The sequence below is a fragment of the Nerophis lumbriciformis genome, linkage group LG07, assembly GCF_033978685.3.
Source record: "Nerophis lumbriciformis linkage group LG07, RoL_Nlum_v2.1, whole genome shotgun sequence".
NCBI classification, from domain to species: Eukaryota; Metazoa; Chordata; class Actinopteri; order Syngnathiformes; family Syngnathidae; genus Nerophis; species Nerophis lumbriciformis.
In genome coordinates this window covers 13,815,536-13,833,751 of record NC_084554.2, presented here as the reverse complement: position 1 = coordinate 13,833,751, position 18,216 = coordinate 13,815,536, and the positions used below count along the sequence as shown (strand labels likewise).

At 39.1% G+C, this 18,216-nt stretch overlaps 1 protein-coding gene across 1 annotated transcript; it reads left to right on the top strand.

Moving 5' to 3' along the window:
• Positions 1-115: 115 nt before the first annotated feature.
• gimap4 (GTPase IMAP family member 4) lies at positions 116-9,434 on the top strand. Its single transcript, XM_061965784.1, has 2 exons — positions 116-225; positions 6,826-9,434. The coding sequence occupies exons 1-2, from the start codon at positions 195-197 to the stop codon at positions 7,578-7,580; spliced, it is 786 nt and encodes a 261-aa protein (XP_061821768.1). The 5' UTR covers positions 116-194; the 3' UTR covers positions 7,581-9,434.
• The last annotated feature ends 8,782 nt before the right edge of the window (positions 9,435-18,216 follow it).

Sequence of the window (18,216 nt, the reverse complement as noted above, 5' to 3'; positions counted from 1 at the left end):
CGTGGCTATTTTTTATAAGGTCTCGAACAATATCGAATTGATGTAGGATTATATTTAAGCTTCTAGTACGATCACTTGTGTTTTTGCGCATCTGGCAACGCGGCGTCGTGACGTCACCGAGCAGAAAGAGGAAACTTCCGCACTTTGGCGGAGGCGATTGTCCAAAACCTTCGAAGTTTCCGAGTCGCAACGTTATGGAAGCGAACAGTCTCGATCAAACTGGCGGTAGGTCGGCGTTTTTCTTCATTTACGTTCATAAAAAGTGGCGAGAACATGAAGAAATGTTTGATATCGTGTTATATTTTTAGCCCGGGCGAAAACACAACACTGACGCCATTTAAGTTTGTGTCTCCTTCCTTTTTAGCTCCCGAAGTTAGCGTTCAGTATTGCGGGATCTTGAATTTGTTTCACTTTGTCTTTACAGGGTTTGACTTTATTACGATACATAATAATAATGCAACTATTACACAAGTAAGCCACTACACGTTAATAACATTCAAATAACTAGAACACTCCCACGGAAATATTAATGGGCCTGCTATCTCATACTTGCCAACCTTGAGACCTCCAATTTCGGGAGGTTGGGGGCGGGGCGTGGTTAAGAGGGGAGGAGTATATTGACAGCTAGAATTCACCAAGTCAAGTATTTCATAAATATATATATATATATATTAGAGATGCGCGGATAGGCAATTATTTCATCCGCAACCGCATCACAAAAGTCGTCAACCATCCGCCATCCACCCGAACCAACATTTTATCAAAACCACACCCGCCCGCACCCGCCCGTTGTTATATATCTAATATAGACGATGCAAGGCATTAGTGAGGTTAGAAAGCTTTTGCCTGTTAAAGAAAGGAGACTGATCCAATGCAGCAGAGACATTCAATGTGTGCCACGCATTAGTGGCTAAGAGATATTAATGCGTGATAATATTATTTATCATTATTATAATATTATTGTCATTTCCATTAAGAAAGTGTTGACTATTGTTGCCAATGCCCTCAGATCAGGAGTGCGTTCCTCACACTTTGTGTGCGCAGTTGCAGCAGGCCGAACGAGGCTTTTAAGAAGTTAAAAAAATGTTTTAGAAAGACTAGGCCTATATTTTCGTTAGGTAAAAAAAATGTTCTGAATTTATTTCAATGAATATTAACTTGTTAACATTATAATGCTCAAATAGGGACGAGGGCGGGGTGCACAGTGAAGCAGTGAACAATTTCGCGACAAAGATGAACCTTTATTGATTGATCTGCAGCCATGACAAAATATCAGACAGACAATCTCCATTGTCAACGACAGGCAGGAAAATAAAGATAAACACATAGCCTATGTTGTAGGCGTAGGCTCATACGTTTTTAAGTTGAAATAAAAAAATAAATAAAAAATGTGCCTCATAAGCCTTAGGCTGTCAATCACGCGCACAAACTTAAATTATACAATAACATATGTATGTCATCTCTATTTAAACAAAAATAAATTAAATAAATAATAATAATAAATTACCTGCAACTTATTGGCCAAGGCAAATAGCTGAAGGGGGGAAATCAAACCCATCAGACTGCACTTTATCATCAAACTTGAATTATAATGAAAATAGACGGTCGCGACAAACAAAGCAGGCTAAATAGCCTTACATTGTCGCCAATCGGAGATGCGCTTCACTTGAAAGCGAGGCCAAATCATTATTCACACATAGTAGTATATCCCGAATAGAAAAAAAACACCATAAACAACGCAATTGCCTTAATTCCTTTGCATTGTAGTGCGCCCAAACAACACGTAACCATCAAAATTATTTAGCTGACCGAACTCAATATAGGTTAGACATGGGCTTATTTGGTATAGCCTATAGGTAACGTAGACTAATTCGTTTAACATATCCAACCGTATGTCTACTTACTTTTTTTTTGTTAGCACTATGCAGGAATAAAATGGCATCTACAGTGCCAGGATTCATGCGAGAGCGCCTGGCCTCTAAAATGCGCCCTGCTGCGCTGAAGGAGCGCTCACTTGCGCCACTTGTTGCTGGGACGCGGTGCCTGATGAATAATTGACTGTTTCAAAGAGTGCTGCTCGTTTTTCGTATGTGGGTAACAACATTTAACTATGTATTTATATTTCCGAATTGGTTCAACTGCCAACCGCCCGCATCTATTTCAAATCTATTTTTACCCGCCCGACCCGCGGTTTATCCGCGGACTCCGTCCGCAAACCGCGCATCTCTAATATATATATATCCTGAAAATATGCAAACAAAACTGTGTTTAGATAATTGATACTTCAAACTTGCATAAATAAATCTTAAGGAATATAACATAACTTGGCTTCTGAGAGCTTCAAAATGTAATAATGAATAAAATGCTAAAGTTGTTGATAAACAAGCAATTATTTTAATAATTAAATATGGTCATTTTAAATGATTTATTATGATAATTTAAAATTAATTATTTCAAATATGTTTATTTGAATGTATAATTCTATGGCTGGATGTAATAAGGAGTCAGAAAAAATACAAATAAAAATACAATTAATTTGGATGTTTTTAGCAAAATATAGTAAATATGTTTTTTGTTTTTTTTAATTAATGTATATATTTATTTTTAGGTAAGATAAACATAATAATACAATTTATCTCTAGTCTGGATGATTTAGTTCTTGTCACCCTGCTGTCCTCCCGTCGTGAAAAAAGGCTGTCCTCACTCAGGTCGCATGGAGCTGGAGGGGGCGTGGCCTCCAGCTCCGGCTGAAAATCGGGAGATTTTCGGGAGAATATTTGTCCCGGGAGGTTTTCGGGAGAGGCGCTGAATTTCGGGAGTCTCCCGGAAAATTCGGGAGGGTTGGCAAGTATGTGCTATCTGTGCCCTGGACCTCTGGCCGGGGGTCACCGGAAGCCGCCGTACTCATTAGATGGTGCCGAGCGTCTGAATCCGGGAGGTGTGACATAAGTGAGCCACAGTAGCTTGTTTACACAACAATGATAACACATAGCATGTGTGCTAACGATAACATGATCACAGTCAACATGTTTCATATACCAAGTTATACGACTCCAGAGGTGGGTAGAGTAGCCAGAAATTGTACTCAATTAAGAGTGCTGTTACTTTAGAGTTGTATTACTCAAGTAAAAGTAAGGAGTAGTCAGCCAAATATTTACTTGAGTAAAAGTAAAAAGTATGTTGTGAAAAAACTACTCAAGTACTGAGTAACTGATGAGTAACCTGTTTGTTTAAAGATGACGGCAACAAATAATGCACAAAAACATAAAAATAGCAATGAGCAAATTCAGAGCCAGGAATATCTCTTAAGCAACTAAAACAATAATATTTATATTAAATAATAATACATTAACATAAAAAAAATGAAGGCAAATTGAGCCACAATAACTTAACAGCACCATAGGCTGAGTAGGCAGAGATTACAAAGGAAAATAACAAGTTAGCCTTTACGCAAACCATAAACTGATAGGTGTGGGCTGCACCTGGGAACACACTGTGCACTTCTGATTGGTGTTTCTATGCATGCGTGTGTGTGTGTGAGTGTGTCTGTGAGTCTGCAGTGCGTTAATAAATGTCCCTACACGATGTACATTTGACAGTGATTCATAGCAGGGAAGCTAACATCAGCCTACGGTGACAGCCAAAATATCTACTAATGTTACTTACCGCGATGTGCTTCCTCAAATTTGACGTTGAGTTCATGTAAGCTTAAGCTTGTTGTTGTTTGCCGCTGAAACTTTATGTGCACTTAATCATGTGACCGCCTGGCTCTGTTTGATTGGTGAAACGGAGTCAAACGTCACCAGTGACTGTATTTGATTGGTGGAACGGAGTCAAACGTCACCAGTGACTGTATTTGATTGGTGGAACGGAGTCAAACGTCACCAGAGACTGTATTTGATTGGTGAAACGGAGTGAAACGTCACCAGAGACTGTATTTGATTGGTGGAACACAGTCAAACGTCACCAGTGACTGCATTTGATTGGTGAAACGGAGTCAAACATCACCAGTGACTGCATTTGATTGGTGAAACGGAGTGAAACGTCACCAGAGACTGTATTTGATTGGTGGAACACAGTCAAACGTCACCAGTGACTGCATTTGATTGGTGAAACGGAGTCAAACATCACCAGTGACTGCATTTGATTGGTGAAACGGAGTGAAACGTCACCAGAGACTGTATTTGATTGGTGGAACACAGTCAAACGTCACCAGTGACTGCATTTGATTGGTGAAACGGAGTCAAACATCACCAGTGACTGCATTTGATTGGTGAAACGGAGTCAAACGTCACCAGTGACTGTATTTGATTGGTGGAACGGAGTCAAACGTCACCAGTGACTGTATTTGATTGGTGGAACGGAGTCAAACGTCACCAGAGACTGTATTTGATTGGTGAAACGGAGTGAAACGTCACCAGAGACTGTATTTGATTGGTGGAACACAGTCAAACGTCACCAGTGACTGCATTTGATTGGTGAAACGGAGTCAAACATCACCAGTGACTGCATTTGATTGGTGAAACGGAGTCAAACATCACCAGTGACTGCATTTGATTGGTGAAACGGAGTCAAACGTCACCAGTGACTGTATTTGATTGGTGAAACGGAGTCAAACGTCACCAGTGACTGCATTTGATTGGTGAAACGGAGTCAAACATCACCAGTGACTGCATTTGATTGGTGAAACGGAGTCAAACGTCACCAGTGACTGTATTTGATTGGTGAAACGCAGGCATGCGATAGATCCTACTATGAAGGTCTGTCTGACAAACCAAAACAAACAAAGCGTGCATTAACAGATCGATAAAAATCAGTAGCGAGTAGCAAGCTGAATGTAGATAAATGGAGCGGAGTAAAAGTAGCGTTTCTTCTCTATAAATATACTCAAGTAAAAGTATGTTGCATTAAAACTACTCTTAGAAGTACAATTTATCCCAAAAGTTACTCAAGTACATGTAACGGAGTAAATGTAGCACGTTACTACCCACCTCTGTACGACTCAAAGGTACATGGCTGCGGAAATAGAAAAAAAAAGTGTAAAATTCGAAGAAAAAGTTAGCATGCTTAAGTTAGCTTGCTAACATGCTATTGTTTGCACGCTAACAGGTAACAAGTGTCACATACCAAGTTTTATGACTCTGGGTGAAACGGTGGCAAATCTAGCTAAACAAAGTTAGCATGCTAATTTTAGCATGCTAGCAAGCTAACGTGAGCATTATAAAAGTTAGCTTGTGTCACACACCAAGTTATATAACTCTAAGGTGTATGGCTAAGGAATTAGAGAAACATGAGTACATTTAGCAAAGAAAGTTAGCACTTTATTGTTAGCATTAGGGATGTCCGATAATGGCTTTTTTGCCGATATCCGATATTCCCCAACTCTTAATTACCAATACCGATATCAACCGATACCGATATATAAAGTTGTGGAATTAACACATTATTATGCCTACGGTAATTTGGACAACCAGGTATGGTGAAGATAAGATCCTTTTTAAAAATAATAATAAAATAAGATAAATAAATTAAAAATATTTTCTTGAATAAAAAAGAAAGTAAAACAATATAAAAACAGTTACATTGAAACTAGTAATTAATGAAAATTTGTCAAATTAACTGTTAAAGGTTAGTACTATTAGTGGACCAGCAGCACGCACAATCATGTGTGCTTACGGACTGTATCCCTTGCAGACTGTATTGATATATATTGATATATAATGTAGGAACCAGAATATTAATAACAGAAAGATACAATAATAAAAATAAACGATACCGATAATTTCCGATATTACATTTTAAAGCATTTATCGGCCGATAATATCGTCAGGCCGATATTATCGGACATCTCTAGTTAGCATGCTTACGTTTGCATGCTAACAGTTTCACGTACCAAGTTACATAACTCTGGGGTAAACAGTTGCAAATCTAGCACAAAAAGTTAGCATGCTAATTTTAGTATGCTAGCAGTTAACAAGTGTCACATACGAAGTTATATGACTCGAGGGTAAAGGGTTGCAAAATGAGCGCAAAAAGCTAGCACTTTAATGTTAGCATGCTAACATAAACATGCATACAGTTAGCATGTTTCAAATACCAAGTTTTATGACTGTAAGGTATATGGCTGCAAAATTAGACAAAAAAGCGTAAAATTAGCAACAACAAAAAAAGTTAGCACTTTGATGCTAGCGTGCTAACGTTAGCACGCTAACTGTTCAAATAAATGTACTGTATTTTTCGGACTAGAAGTCGCAGTTTTTTTCATAGTTTGGCCGGGGGTGTGACTTATACTCAGGAGCGACTTATGTGTGAAATTATTAACACATTAGTGTAAAATATCAAATAATATTATTTATCTCATTCACGTAAGAGACTAGACGTATAAGATTTCATGGGATTTAGCGATTAGGAGTGACAGATTGTTTGGTAAACGTATAGCATGTTCTATATGTTATAGTTATTTGAATGACTCTTACCATAATATGTTACGTTAACATACCAGGCACCTTCTCAGTTGGTTATTTATGCCTCATATAACGTACACTTATTCAGCCTGTTGTTCACTATTCTTTATTTACTTTAAATTGCCTTTCAAATGTCTATTCTTGGTGTTGGCTTTTATTAAATACATTTCCCCAAAAAATGCGACTTATACTCCAGTGCGACTTATATATGTTTTTTTCCTTCTTTATTATGCTTTTTCGGCTGGTGCGACTTATACTCCGGAGCGACTTATACTCCGAAAAATATGGTAGCTAATATTAGCGTTGCGTTGAATCCTAGTTTATTATTTAAGTGTGCTAATTGTGATTGAACATGTTTTAGGGACTGGAGATTGTAAAGGCGGCCAAGAGAAAGTCTCCAATGTCTTGACTGAGCTGCGTCTTGTGGTTGTGGGCTGGAGGTGGCCCGGCAAGAGCCTGACAGCCAACACCATTTTGGGCCGGGAGGAGTTCCGCTTGGAGCGTGCGGCCGAGTTCTGCGTGACCAGGCAGACGGAGGCGCAAGGTCGGCAGGTGACGGTGGTGGACACGCCCGGCTGGTACTCCACGCAGACCACGCCGCCGTCCTACAAGAAGGAGATCACCCGAGGAGCCACTCTGTGCCCGCCCGGCCCGCACGCCTTCCTGCTGGTCATCCCCGTCGGCATGTTCACCGAGGTGGACCGCGCCCGCATTGAGGAGCACGTGGGCCTGTTTGGCGAGCGCGTGTGGCGGCACACCCTGGTGGTGTTCACCTGGGCCGAGGTGCTGCGGAAGATCTCCATCGAGAGGTACATCCGCCGCGAGGGCGCCGAGCTCCAGTGGGTCCTGGAGAAGTGCAAGCACAGGTACTTTGTCATCGACAACTGCGTGTTCGAAGAGCAAGCTCAGGTCGGACGCTTGATGGAGAAAGTGGAGAAGATGGTCGCCGACGAAGGCGGCCACTACCACCCGGACCAGGAGGAGGCCGACCCGCCGCCGACCCCCCTGGATGAGAACCAGAACCCCACCAGGGATGCGCGGGATCTGGGTGCCAAGCCCAAACTCGCCTCTGACGTGACTTTACCCCAAGAGGCGCCGCCGCTTTCCACCGAGTGACGCTAACGTTGGGTTAGCAACGCTATGTTGTTAGCACTGTTGTCACTTTGTCTTTCTGATCACAATATTAGGGACAGAAAAAGACATGGACCAAAATGTCATCCACTTCTTTTATTTCTTGTTGTACTTCACCAAGATGTCCGTCGGGCTACATTGTGGTGGTCTACAGCAAGGAACGTCTTTGTCGTGATAAACAGTTGGTGCCTTTAGTTTCGCTAGAGCCCAATCAGCATTCTTCGTGAAAAGACTAAACGTTTTGCACTGATTTGACGGAGAATGTTGTTGAAGAGTGGTTCTCAAATAAATACCACCATGGCTCTCCAAGTACCGCCTTAATGACCAGCATCCAAATACAGTAGCGCAGTAGGCCTACGTGTTCATCAAAAACACGGTCGAGGTTTTCTTTAACGAGTACATTTAATATTAGCCACTGACTTGAACACTAACACCGTGTTTGAATATAGGAAAGTCAAACTTAAATTAACCTCTAAAGCAGGCCTGGGCAATTATTTTGACTCAGGGGCCAAATTTAGAGAAAAAAATGTGTCTGGGGCCGGTGTAGCTATTTTTAGGAAGACTAATACAAAACCTCACAATAATGTCTGATTGAATGCTAAAAACGTTATGACAGACCGCCTTAAAGAAAGGAATGGAATTTTTTTTTTTTTTACTGAATGACACACCCAGAATGTACATGAAAATAAAGAATGTGGGATTTACAATATTAACTATGAACGATAAAACACTGAATATTGACAACACTCTCCGTCGACATATTTTACAATCAAGCGAAATGCAACAAAACAGCGAAATATGAACGCGAAGGGTACAAATAATCCAACCTACAATCTGACATATCTGATATATCTCTAAACTTTAGAACTTTGTTGTGAAAATCTCCTTCCGCGTCTGTCCCTGACACCCGAATTTCAGGCTGACACTCTGGAAACACTGTGTGGAAACGCTCCTCCACCAACAATGCTTGGTGCCTGCTGTGACCTAGATTACCATAGTAACTAGAATATATAAATAAATCGAAATCGAATATCATGCAAAAGCGCAGATTCCAACCATTGAAATACTTTGTATAGTTCAAGACATACGGTCATTTGAAAACATTTGGGAATGTCCGGCGGGCCAGATTGAAAAGCTTATGTTAATTAAGGCCCCCGGGCCTTAATTTGCCCAGGTCTGCTCTAAAGGCTTAGTGGCCACATGCGTGGACAGCACCTTTTAGCTCTTATTTCCAAAATTGTGTACACTACTGAATTGGGGTCTTATGGCCACTTATGTGGACACTTATATTGCCATCTGGTGGTGTCAGAAGAGTATAACATACAATGGAATTTGGGGGAAAAAAAGGTGTAAAAATAAGAATTAGCATGTCACTAAACATGAAGTACACGTTTGTGTACTTATGGACTAAGTACATCATATAAAAAGATGATTCTTAGTTTGTATTCTAATTAGGGTCCAATAAGCCCAAATAGCAAAGAGAAATAAAATAAAAAAGCATGTAAACAAACAGCTTGGGCTTTAAGAGGTTAAGTGATTCTTTGGCCCGAGCACCACCGGTTTGAGAATCACTGTTCTAGAAGTTCTTCAACTCTGACAAATTGTGTCTCTATTCTGTGCTTTGTAATGTTTTATTGAGGGTTTGAACGGGGGGGTGAAAGCAACACAACTTAAAGTCAAAGAAACTGTTACATGACGTTCACGAACATAACGTGTAAAATGAATTTTTTGGGGTACTGTTCGAGTCCTGCATTCCGTTCAGCCAAGACCTGGCAGTGGACTGATTGGGTGTTACTGTAGAAAGGTGACCAAATACTAAATAAACGCACTTAAAAGTGACTGTTTGTGTGATTAAAGTGCTTTTTACTGTATCAATGGTGTAGCAAAACTGTGTGTGTGTGAAGGACAGTTGTCTTGCACAAAAGACAACAAGCACTCTGGAATGCAGCCAAACTCGCCTTTGCCGTTTCTTCTCTTTTCACCATATTTCACTTTTAGGAATGAAAGATGACGTCATCCTTGTGTGCCAACCCTAATAACAAAAACACGCCAACTCCCCAATTAAGTCATAAAATCAAATTACTTTTAATGTCAACTACTTTTTGCTAACGCAAGATGGCAGCAAACACCAGCTTCAAATCCGAGTGAGAACCAAAACAAAAAAAGCTTTGACTATTTGTTTAAGAGATAACATTTTAGATTAAAAATTATTTAATTGTGTATAGTTGATTGATTTGCATCATTTTTGGCTTAATATGCTCATATCTCCCTGTTGAACCTTTATTTTCTTTTATTTTTTAACAAACAAATCAATGTAACCACTGATGATGTCATATATTGATGACATCATCTGTAGTTACGGAAGTCGCTACATCATATACATGACATATTGTGATGTCAAATGTAGATGACATCAGTGGTTATCAAGCAATGACATGATCCCTCTTTAACTAGCCATGATATCATCAGTACTTGACTAGCCATCAGAGGTGAGACCAAGTCATTGTTTTGCAAGTCACAAGTAAGTCTCAAGTCTTTGCCCTCAAGTCCGAGTCAAGTCCCGAGTCAAGACAGGCAAGCCCCGAGTCAAGTCCAAAGTCAAGACTGGAAAGTCTCAAGTCAAGTCCTAAGTCCTGCATTTTGAGTTTCGAGTCCTTTCAAGTCCTTTTAACCACAGACTAATATATTAACACAGATTGTGTATGCTTTTCAAACGCTGTATTTATTTATTAAAACAAGTGCATTTTAAATTGCAGGAAAGAAAATTGTGCTGACATTGCACTTTATAATAGCACTATTAACCAGTCATTTTAAACATTAACTCATTCCTTTACAGAACAAACACATTGAAAAATAAAGTGCAAATGTACTTATTAGTACAAAAGTGTTAACATTGAAAAAACATGACATATACGTGAACATAACAAAAAAGTTGTACTTTTTATATGTCAGGGCCCTATGCTGCATTGCATTTGCAAAAGACCAAATTAGCCAAGAGTCTGTCAGTCATTTGTGCACGATGGGGGCGTAGTATGATGCCACCATGGCTGAAAACTCGCTCCACTGGAGCACTGGAGGCAGGCACTGCCAAGACTCTCATGGCCACTCGGAACAGTGAAGGAAGAGTCTTCATGTTCAATGCCCAGAACAAAAGGGGGAGAGAGTTGTTTTGGGTTGGTGCACTACTTGTAAGTGTATCTTGTGTTTTTTATGTTGATTTAATTAAAAAAGAAAAAAAGAAAAAATTATTTCTTGTGCGGCCCGATACCAATCGATCCACGGACCAGTACCGGGCCGCGGCCCGGTGGTTGGGGACCACTGAGGTAAACAACCAACAGTACGTCAGAAAGCTAGCTAAAACGGTACACATATTCATAATATAGTATACATTTTAACTGACCTTTATTTTACTATTTTTGTCTTTTTTTAGGTGGCTAAAATACGCGGTGCTGCTGACCGCCGTCTAACGTTACGTGTGATATATTGACTAACGTAACCCTGCTTAAAAAAAATCACTGAACAAAAAGTATGAATAAGGTAGTGAACTGCAACAGATTCCCGTGTTTGCAATAACGTTATAACGTTAGCAGTGAGTTTACAGCCTCACTGATTTAACTACACAGCAAATAAAAGTCACGTTACTTAGCCAATAAACGTTATCTTACATTCAAAACTTACCGTTCTTTGTGCAACTTCAAATGCCGGACGAAGTTGGAAGTTGTTGCCTCTCCATCAGTAATTTTCGAACCGCATGTGTTGCATACTGCAAACCGTTTTGTGTTGACCACCTCGTAATTTCTATACCCAAACAAAATTATTTTAGGTATAATTTTTTGTTCACTGGCGTGTGGTTTGGACATGTCTTCTTCGTTGGTTGTCCTGCAATTTGATTGGATGAATGCTGTGTGATGAAAACAAAGTAGATCTAATTTGATTGGCTGTTGTACTGAGACCACACCAGCTGACACACGCAACGCTGATAGACAAGTACACAATGAAAAATACGGAGCGCTCCCGAATAACTTTTTCATCTTTGGGTTTTGGGGAAAGTAGCAAGTCATGTCAAGTCATGTCAATTCAAAAGGCTCAAGTCCAAGTGAAGTCACAAGTCATTGATGTTAAAGTCTAAGTCGAGTTGCAAGTCTTTTTACATTTTGTCAAGTCGAGTCTAAAGTCATCAAATTCATGACTCGAGTCTGACTCGAGTCCAAGTCATGTGACTCGAGTCCACACCTCTGCTAGCCATGATATCACCAGTACATGACTAGCCATGACATCATCAGTGGTTAACTAGCCATGATATGGTCCGTCTTTAACTAGCTGAAGTAGCCATGATGTCATCAGTACTTGACTAGCCATGACATCACCAGTACTTAACTAGTCATGACATCGTCAGTGGTTAACTAGCTATGATATGATCCGTCTTTAACTAGCTGAAGTAGCCATGATATCATCAGTACTTGACTAGCCATGACATCACCAGTACTTAACAAGTCATGACATCGTCAGTGGTTAACTAGCCATGACATGATCCATCTTTAACTAGCCAAAAAAAGTAATGATATCCGTAGTTAACTAGCAATGACACAATCAGTTATTAAGTAGCCACGATAGGATCATCCATTAACTAACCATGACATCATCAATGGTTAACTAGCCTTTAAGTAGCCATGGGCCCTCAAACACTGATATCACAAGTGTTTTTCTAACCATGACATCCCCAGTACTTAACTAGTCATGACATTTTCCGTGGTCAACTAGCCATGACATCACCAGTACTTAACTAGTCATGACATTGTCAGTGGTTAACTAGCCATGACATGATCAGTTATTAAGTAGCCACGATAGGATCAGCCATTAACTAACCATGACATCATCAATGGTTAACTAGCTTTTAAGTAGCCATGGGCCCTCAAACACTGATATCATAAGTGGTTTGCTCACCAAGACATCACTAGTGGTTAACTAGCCTTTAAGTAGTCATGATATCATCAGTAATTAACTAGCTATGGCAGTAAAAGTGGTTAAGTAGCTATGACATGATCAGTGATTAAGTAGCCATGACTTCATCGGTCGTTAACTAGCCATAGTCCTTAAAACGCTGACATCATCAGTAATTACATAACCATAACAACTAGTCATAACCTTGTTAGTTGTTAACAGGCTGTTATGTAGCCATGGGCCCTCAAACTCTGACATCAAAGTTAACTAGCTATATCATGATTAGTAGTTACCTAACCATGCCATCACCAGTCGTTAACTGGCCATAGTCCCTCAAACACTAACATCATCAGTAGTTACCGAACCTTGACATCATCAGTGGTTAACTAGCCATAACTTCACATGCCGTTAAGTAGCCATGGGCCCTCAAACACAGACATCATAAGTAGTTAACTAGTTATGTCATGATTAGTATTTACACAACCATGACATCATCAGAGATTAACTATACAGACATGATCAGTCAGTAACTAGCAATAGGCTCTCAAACACTGACAATATCAGTAGTTGTCGAATCATGACATCATCACTGGATAACTATAGCCATAAACTCATTCGTTGTTAACTATCCGTTAAGTAGCCAAGGGCCCCCAAATACTGACAGCGTAAGTAGTTAACTAGCTATGTCATGGTCAGTGGTTAACAAGTCACTACATGACCAGTCTGTAACCACTAACAATATCAGTAGTTACCTAAACATTACATCATCAGTCGTTAACTTGCCACAGTCCCTCAAAAACGGACATCAGTAGTTACCGAACAATGACATCATCAGTGGTTAATAAGTCACAATATTATCAGTGGTTGACTTACCTTAGAATAGCCGTGGGCCAGTGATATCATCAGTAGTTACCTAAACATTACATGAGCAGTAGTTAACTAGCCATGACATCATCAGAGATTAACTATACATGACATGATCAGTCAGTAAGTAGCAATAGGCTCTCAAACACTGACAATATCAGTAGTTACCTAACCATGACATCATCACTGGATAACTATAGCCATAAACTCATTAGTTTTTAACTAGCTGTTAAGTAGCCAAGGTCCCTCAATCACTGACATAAGTAGTTAACTAGCTATGTCATGATCAGTGGTTAAGTAGCCATGTGATCATCAGTTAAGTAGTCATAGTCCCTCAAACCATCAGTGGTTAACTCGCCGTGACATTATACTTGGCTGACTAACCATAGAATAGCCAATGGCCAGTGATATATTTAGTAGTTAACTAACCAAGACATCATCAGAGATGACCTATACATGACATGACCAGTCGGTAACTATCCGCAGTCCTTTAAACACTGACAATATCAGTTGTTACCTAACCAGGACATTATCAGTGGTTGACTAGCCATAACTTCACTAGTTGTCAACTAGTCGTTAAGTAGCCATAGATCCTCAAACAGTTTACTAGCTATGTCATGATCAGTAGGTAGTAAATTCCTATAACCATGACTTAATCAGTCATTAACTAGCCATGACATCATCAGTAATTTACTAACCATGACATCATCAGTGGTTCAACGAGCCATGTCATTAATAGTGGTTGACTAACCATAGAATAGCCATTGGCCAGTGATATCTTTAGTAGTTAACTAGCCATATCATCAGAGATGACCTATACATGACATGACCAGTCGGTAACTAGCCGTAGTCCATCAAACACTGACAATATCAGTTGTTACCTAACCATGACAATATCAGTGGTGAACTAACATAACTTAATTAGTTGTTAACTAGCCGCTAGGTAGCCACTGACATCATAGTTTACTAGCTATGTCATGATCAGTAGGTAGTAAATTCCTATAACCATGACTTAATCAGTCATTAACTAGCCATGACATCATCAGTAATTTACTAACCATAGTCCCTCAAACACTGACATCATCAGTAGTTACCTAACCATGACATCATCAGTGGTTCAACGAGCCATGTCATTAATAGTGGTTGACTAATCATAGAATAGCCATTGGCCAGTGATATCTTTAGTAGTTAACTAGCCATGACATCATCAGAGATGACCTATACATGACATGACCAGTCGGTAGCTAGCCGTAGTCCATCAAACACTGACAATATCAGTTGTTACCTAACCATGACAATATCAGTGGTTAACTAGCCATACGTGTGTGTGTGACAATCATTGGTACTTTAACTTTAATTAATTTCATTAGTTGTTAACTATCTGTTATATATCCACTGATATCATAGTTTACTAGCTATGTCATGATCAGTAGGTAGTAGGTTCCTATAACCATGACTTAATCAGTCATTAACTAGCCATGACATCATCAGTATTTTTTAACCAGGTCTCTCAAACACCGACATCATCAGTAGTTACCTAACCATGACATCATCAGTGGTTCAACGAGCCATGTCATTATTAGTGGTTGACTAACCATAGAATAGCCGTTGGCCAGTGATATCTTTAGTAGTTAACTAGCCATAACATCATCAGAGATGACCTATACATGACATGACCAGTCTGTAACTAGCCGTAGTCCACCAAACACTGACAATATCAGTTGTTACCTAACCATGACAATATCAGTGGTTAACTAGCCATAACTTAATTAGTTGTTAACTAGCTGTTAAGTAGCCACTGACATCATAGTTTACTAGCTATGTCATGATCAGTAGTTAGTAAATTCCTATAACCATGACTTAACCAGTCATTAACAAGCCATGACATCATCAGTAATTCACTAACCATAGTCCCTCAAACACTGACATCATCAGTAGTTACCTAACCATGACATCATCAGTGGTTCAACGAGCCATGTTCTTAATAGTGGTTGACTAACCATAGAATAGCCATTCGCCAGTGATATTTTTAGTAGTTAACTAGCCATGACATAATCAGGGATGACCTATACATGACATGACCAGTCGGTAACTAGCTGTAGTCCATCAAACACTGACAATATCAGTTGTTACCTAACCATGACAATATCAGTGGTTAACTAGCCATAACTTAATTAGTTGTTAACTAGCTGTTAAGTAGCCACTGACATCATAGTTTACTAGCTATGTCATGATCAGTAGTTAGTAAATTCCTATAACCATGACTTAACCAGTCATTAACAAGCCATGACATCATCAGTAATTCACTAACCATAGTCCCTCAAACACTGACATCATCAGTAGTTACCTAACCATGACATCATCAGTGGTTCAACAAGCCATGTTCTTAATAGTGGTTGACTAACCATAGAATAGCCATTCGCCAGTGATATCTTTAGTAGTTAACTAGCCATGACATAATCAGGGATGACCTATACATGACATGACCAGTCGGTAACTAGCTGTAGTCCATCAAACACTGACAATATCAGTTGTTACCTAACCATGACAATATCAGTGGTTAACTAGCCATACGTGTGTGTGTGACAATCATTGGTACTTTAACTTTAATTAACTTTATTAGTTGTTAACTAGCCACTGACATCATAGTTTACTAGCTAAGTCATGATCAGTAGGTAGTAAATTCCTATAACCATGACTTAATCAGTCATTAACTAGCCATGACATCATCAGTAATTTACTAACCATAGTCCCTCAAACACTGACATCATCAGTAGTTACCTAACCATGACATCATCAGTAGTTCAACGAGCCATGTCATTAATAGTGGTTGACTAACCATGATCAGAGATGAACTAAACATGACATGATCAGCTGGTAACTAGCCAAAGGCTCTCAAACACTGACAGTATTGGTCATATATAGTGGTTAACTACAGCCATAAACCGATTATTGTTAACTAGCTGTTAAGTAACCATAGGCCCTCAAACAGTGACATCATAAGTAGTTAACTTGCTATAACATTATTGTACCTAACTAGTACATTATTGGTAGTTTACCAACCATGACATCATCATAGGTTAACTAGCTATGGCATGATCAGGTTAATTAGCCATTGTCTCCCGGGTCAAATAAATCTAGCTTTGAATTTACATCAAATGTGACTTTTTTCACAAGTGCTAGTTGTTAGCGTGTACATGAAAAATGTTGCTAAGCTAGTTAGCATAACATGCTAACGGCTTGTGATGGTGCACACAATTAGTATTTAGTGAGCGGTGACCGTCTTTGGCTTGAAACCAAACTAGAAAGTTTCCTATTTGGAGCAGTTTGAAAAAGAAAGAGAATAGAAAAAGAGGCTTATAAAAATATTTTTTCAGTATAAATACAGGAAGGTCAATGAATGTATGAGGCGGTGATGAGCACATGAATGCTTCATTCAACACTCCAAATTCAAGACAAGCAGCAGCAGCTGTTTCTGCCCAATTACAAATCAAGTCTTTTTGTTTGTCCATTCACACACTTCCAAAAGAAATCCATCACACACAAGTTGTCAAGTTGGTACCACCTGGGGGGAAAAAAGTGCAAACTCCTGAAAGAAAAAAATGGCAAAAGTACAACCAAAGGAGATTATTTTTCAAAAGTCTTTTTTTGTTTAGCAACTTTTATATTTCGACTTTTGTGCTCATGCTGCGATGGCCGGGAAGTGCAAAAATAATTGTACAAACTGCAACACACTTTTACGCTCCATGAAACTAAATGATATTTGAAAATAACAGTGTTGTAGAAGTCACTCCCTCCAGAGTTCGAGTACAATTGTTAGGGTTTAAAATGGCCCAATTTATTTGTTTTTGTATAGACTGACCATACGTCCTCTTTTCCCCGTACATGTCCTCTTATGCGGGGCTGTCAGGGCGGGATTTCTTAAATGCCTCAAATGTCCGGCATTTTGAGTCAGAGTTGCGTGTATTTTCAATGTACGTTCAGGGTTAAGAAGGGGTTAAAAACAAAACAAATTGTGAAGGTGTGCCAGCAGCATTGGTGAGGGAGGGGCAGAGACAGAGAGAGTGAGAGAGTTATGATAAACGCGCATGCGTCGCCAGGCTCTGCTTTTTATCCATAGATTTATCAGATTTAATTGTTTATTATCTATAGCAGGGATGTCAAAAGTGTGCCCCGGAGGCCATTTGCGGCCCACAGCTAATGTTTTAAAGGGCCACGGCACATTCTAAAAATACTATTAAAATAAACAAAAACATAACAAAAGTGAAATAAAGGTTAAATGTAATTTAGAAAAAGTTGCAATGTTGACTAATAAAACAAAGCTGTTTTTTTTCTTTCAAACTGTCATTGCTCAAAACATAATATTGAATCAAAATCAATGTTATTATGAATTATTGACCTGTCCAAGGTTCCCATTACTTCACATCAAATATTCCACTAAGAGAAATATTTTTGGTGGAAAATGTTGCATATTTTGTGTGTTTGCCATTAAAAACATAGTTTTGTTTGACAAAAAAGGGCGGAAAACAAACAAAAAAACAACATCTTTTTTTTTTTTTAAATGAGGAATAGATAGTGAAGTTGATGTAGACTCCAGAGATTTAAGCGTTAAATATAAAAAGTATGTATGCCCTGGCACACCATTATCATCATTTCATGACCCCAGCAAAACACTTTTTACACTTTTATACTGAAATAAATACACCTACAACTTATTCAATACAAACATAGAAAAAACTACCAGCAGTGGTAAAGTTTAGATCCATGAAGGAAAGAAGAAAGTGAATGAATGTTTATAACTGAATACATATTTTTT

Bases quoted from the DNA above. Each gene is read 5' to 3' on its own strand.
- gimap4 (XM_061965784.1), top strand. From the start codon at position 195: ATGGAAGCGAACAGTCTCGATCAAACTGGCG. The intron at 226-6,825 runs GTAGGTCGGCGT...AACATGTTTTAG, and splicing joins CAGTCTCGATCAAACTGGCG to GGACTGGAGATTGTAAAGGC.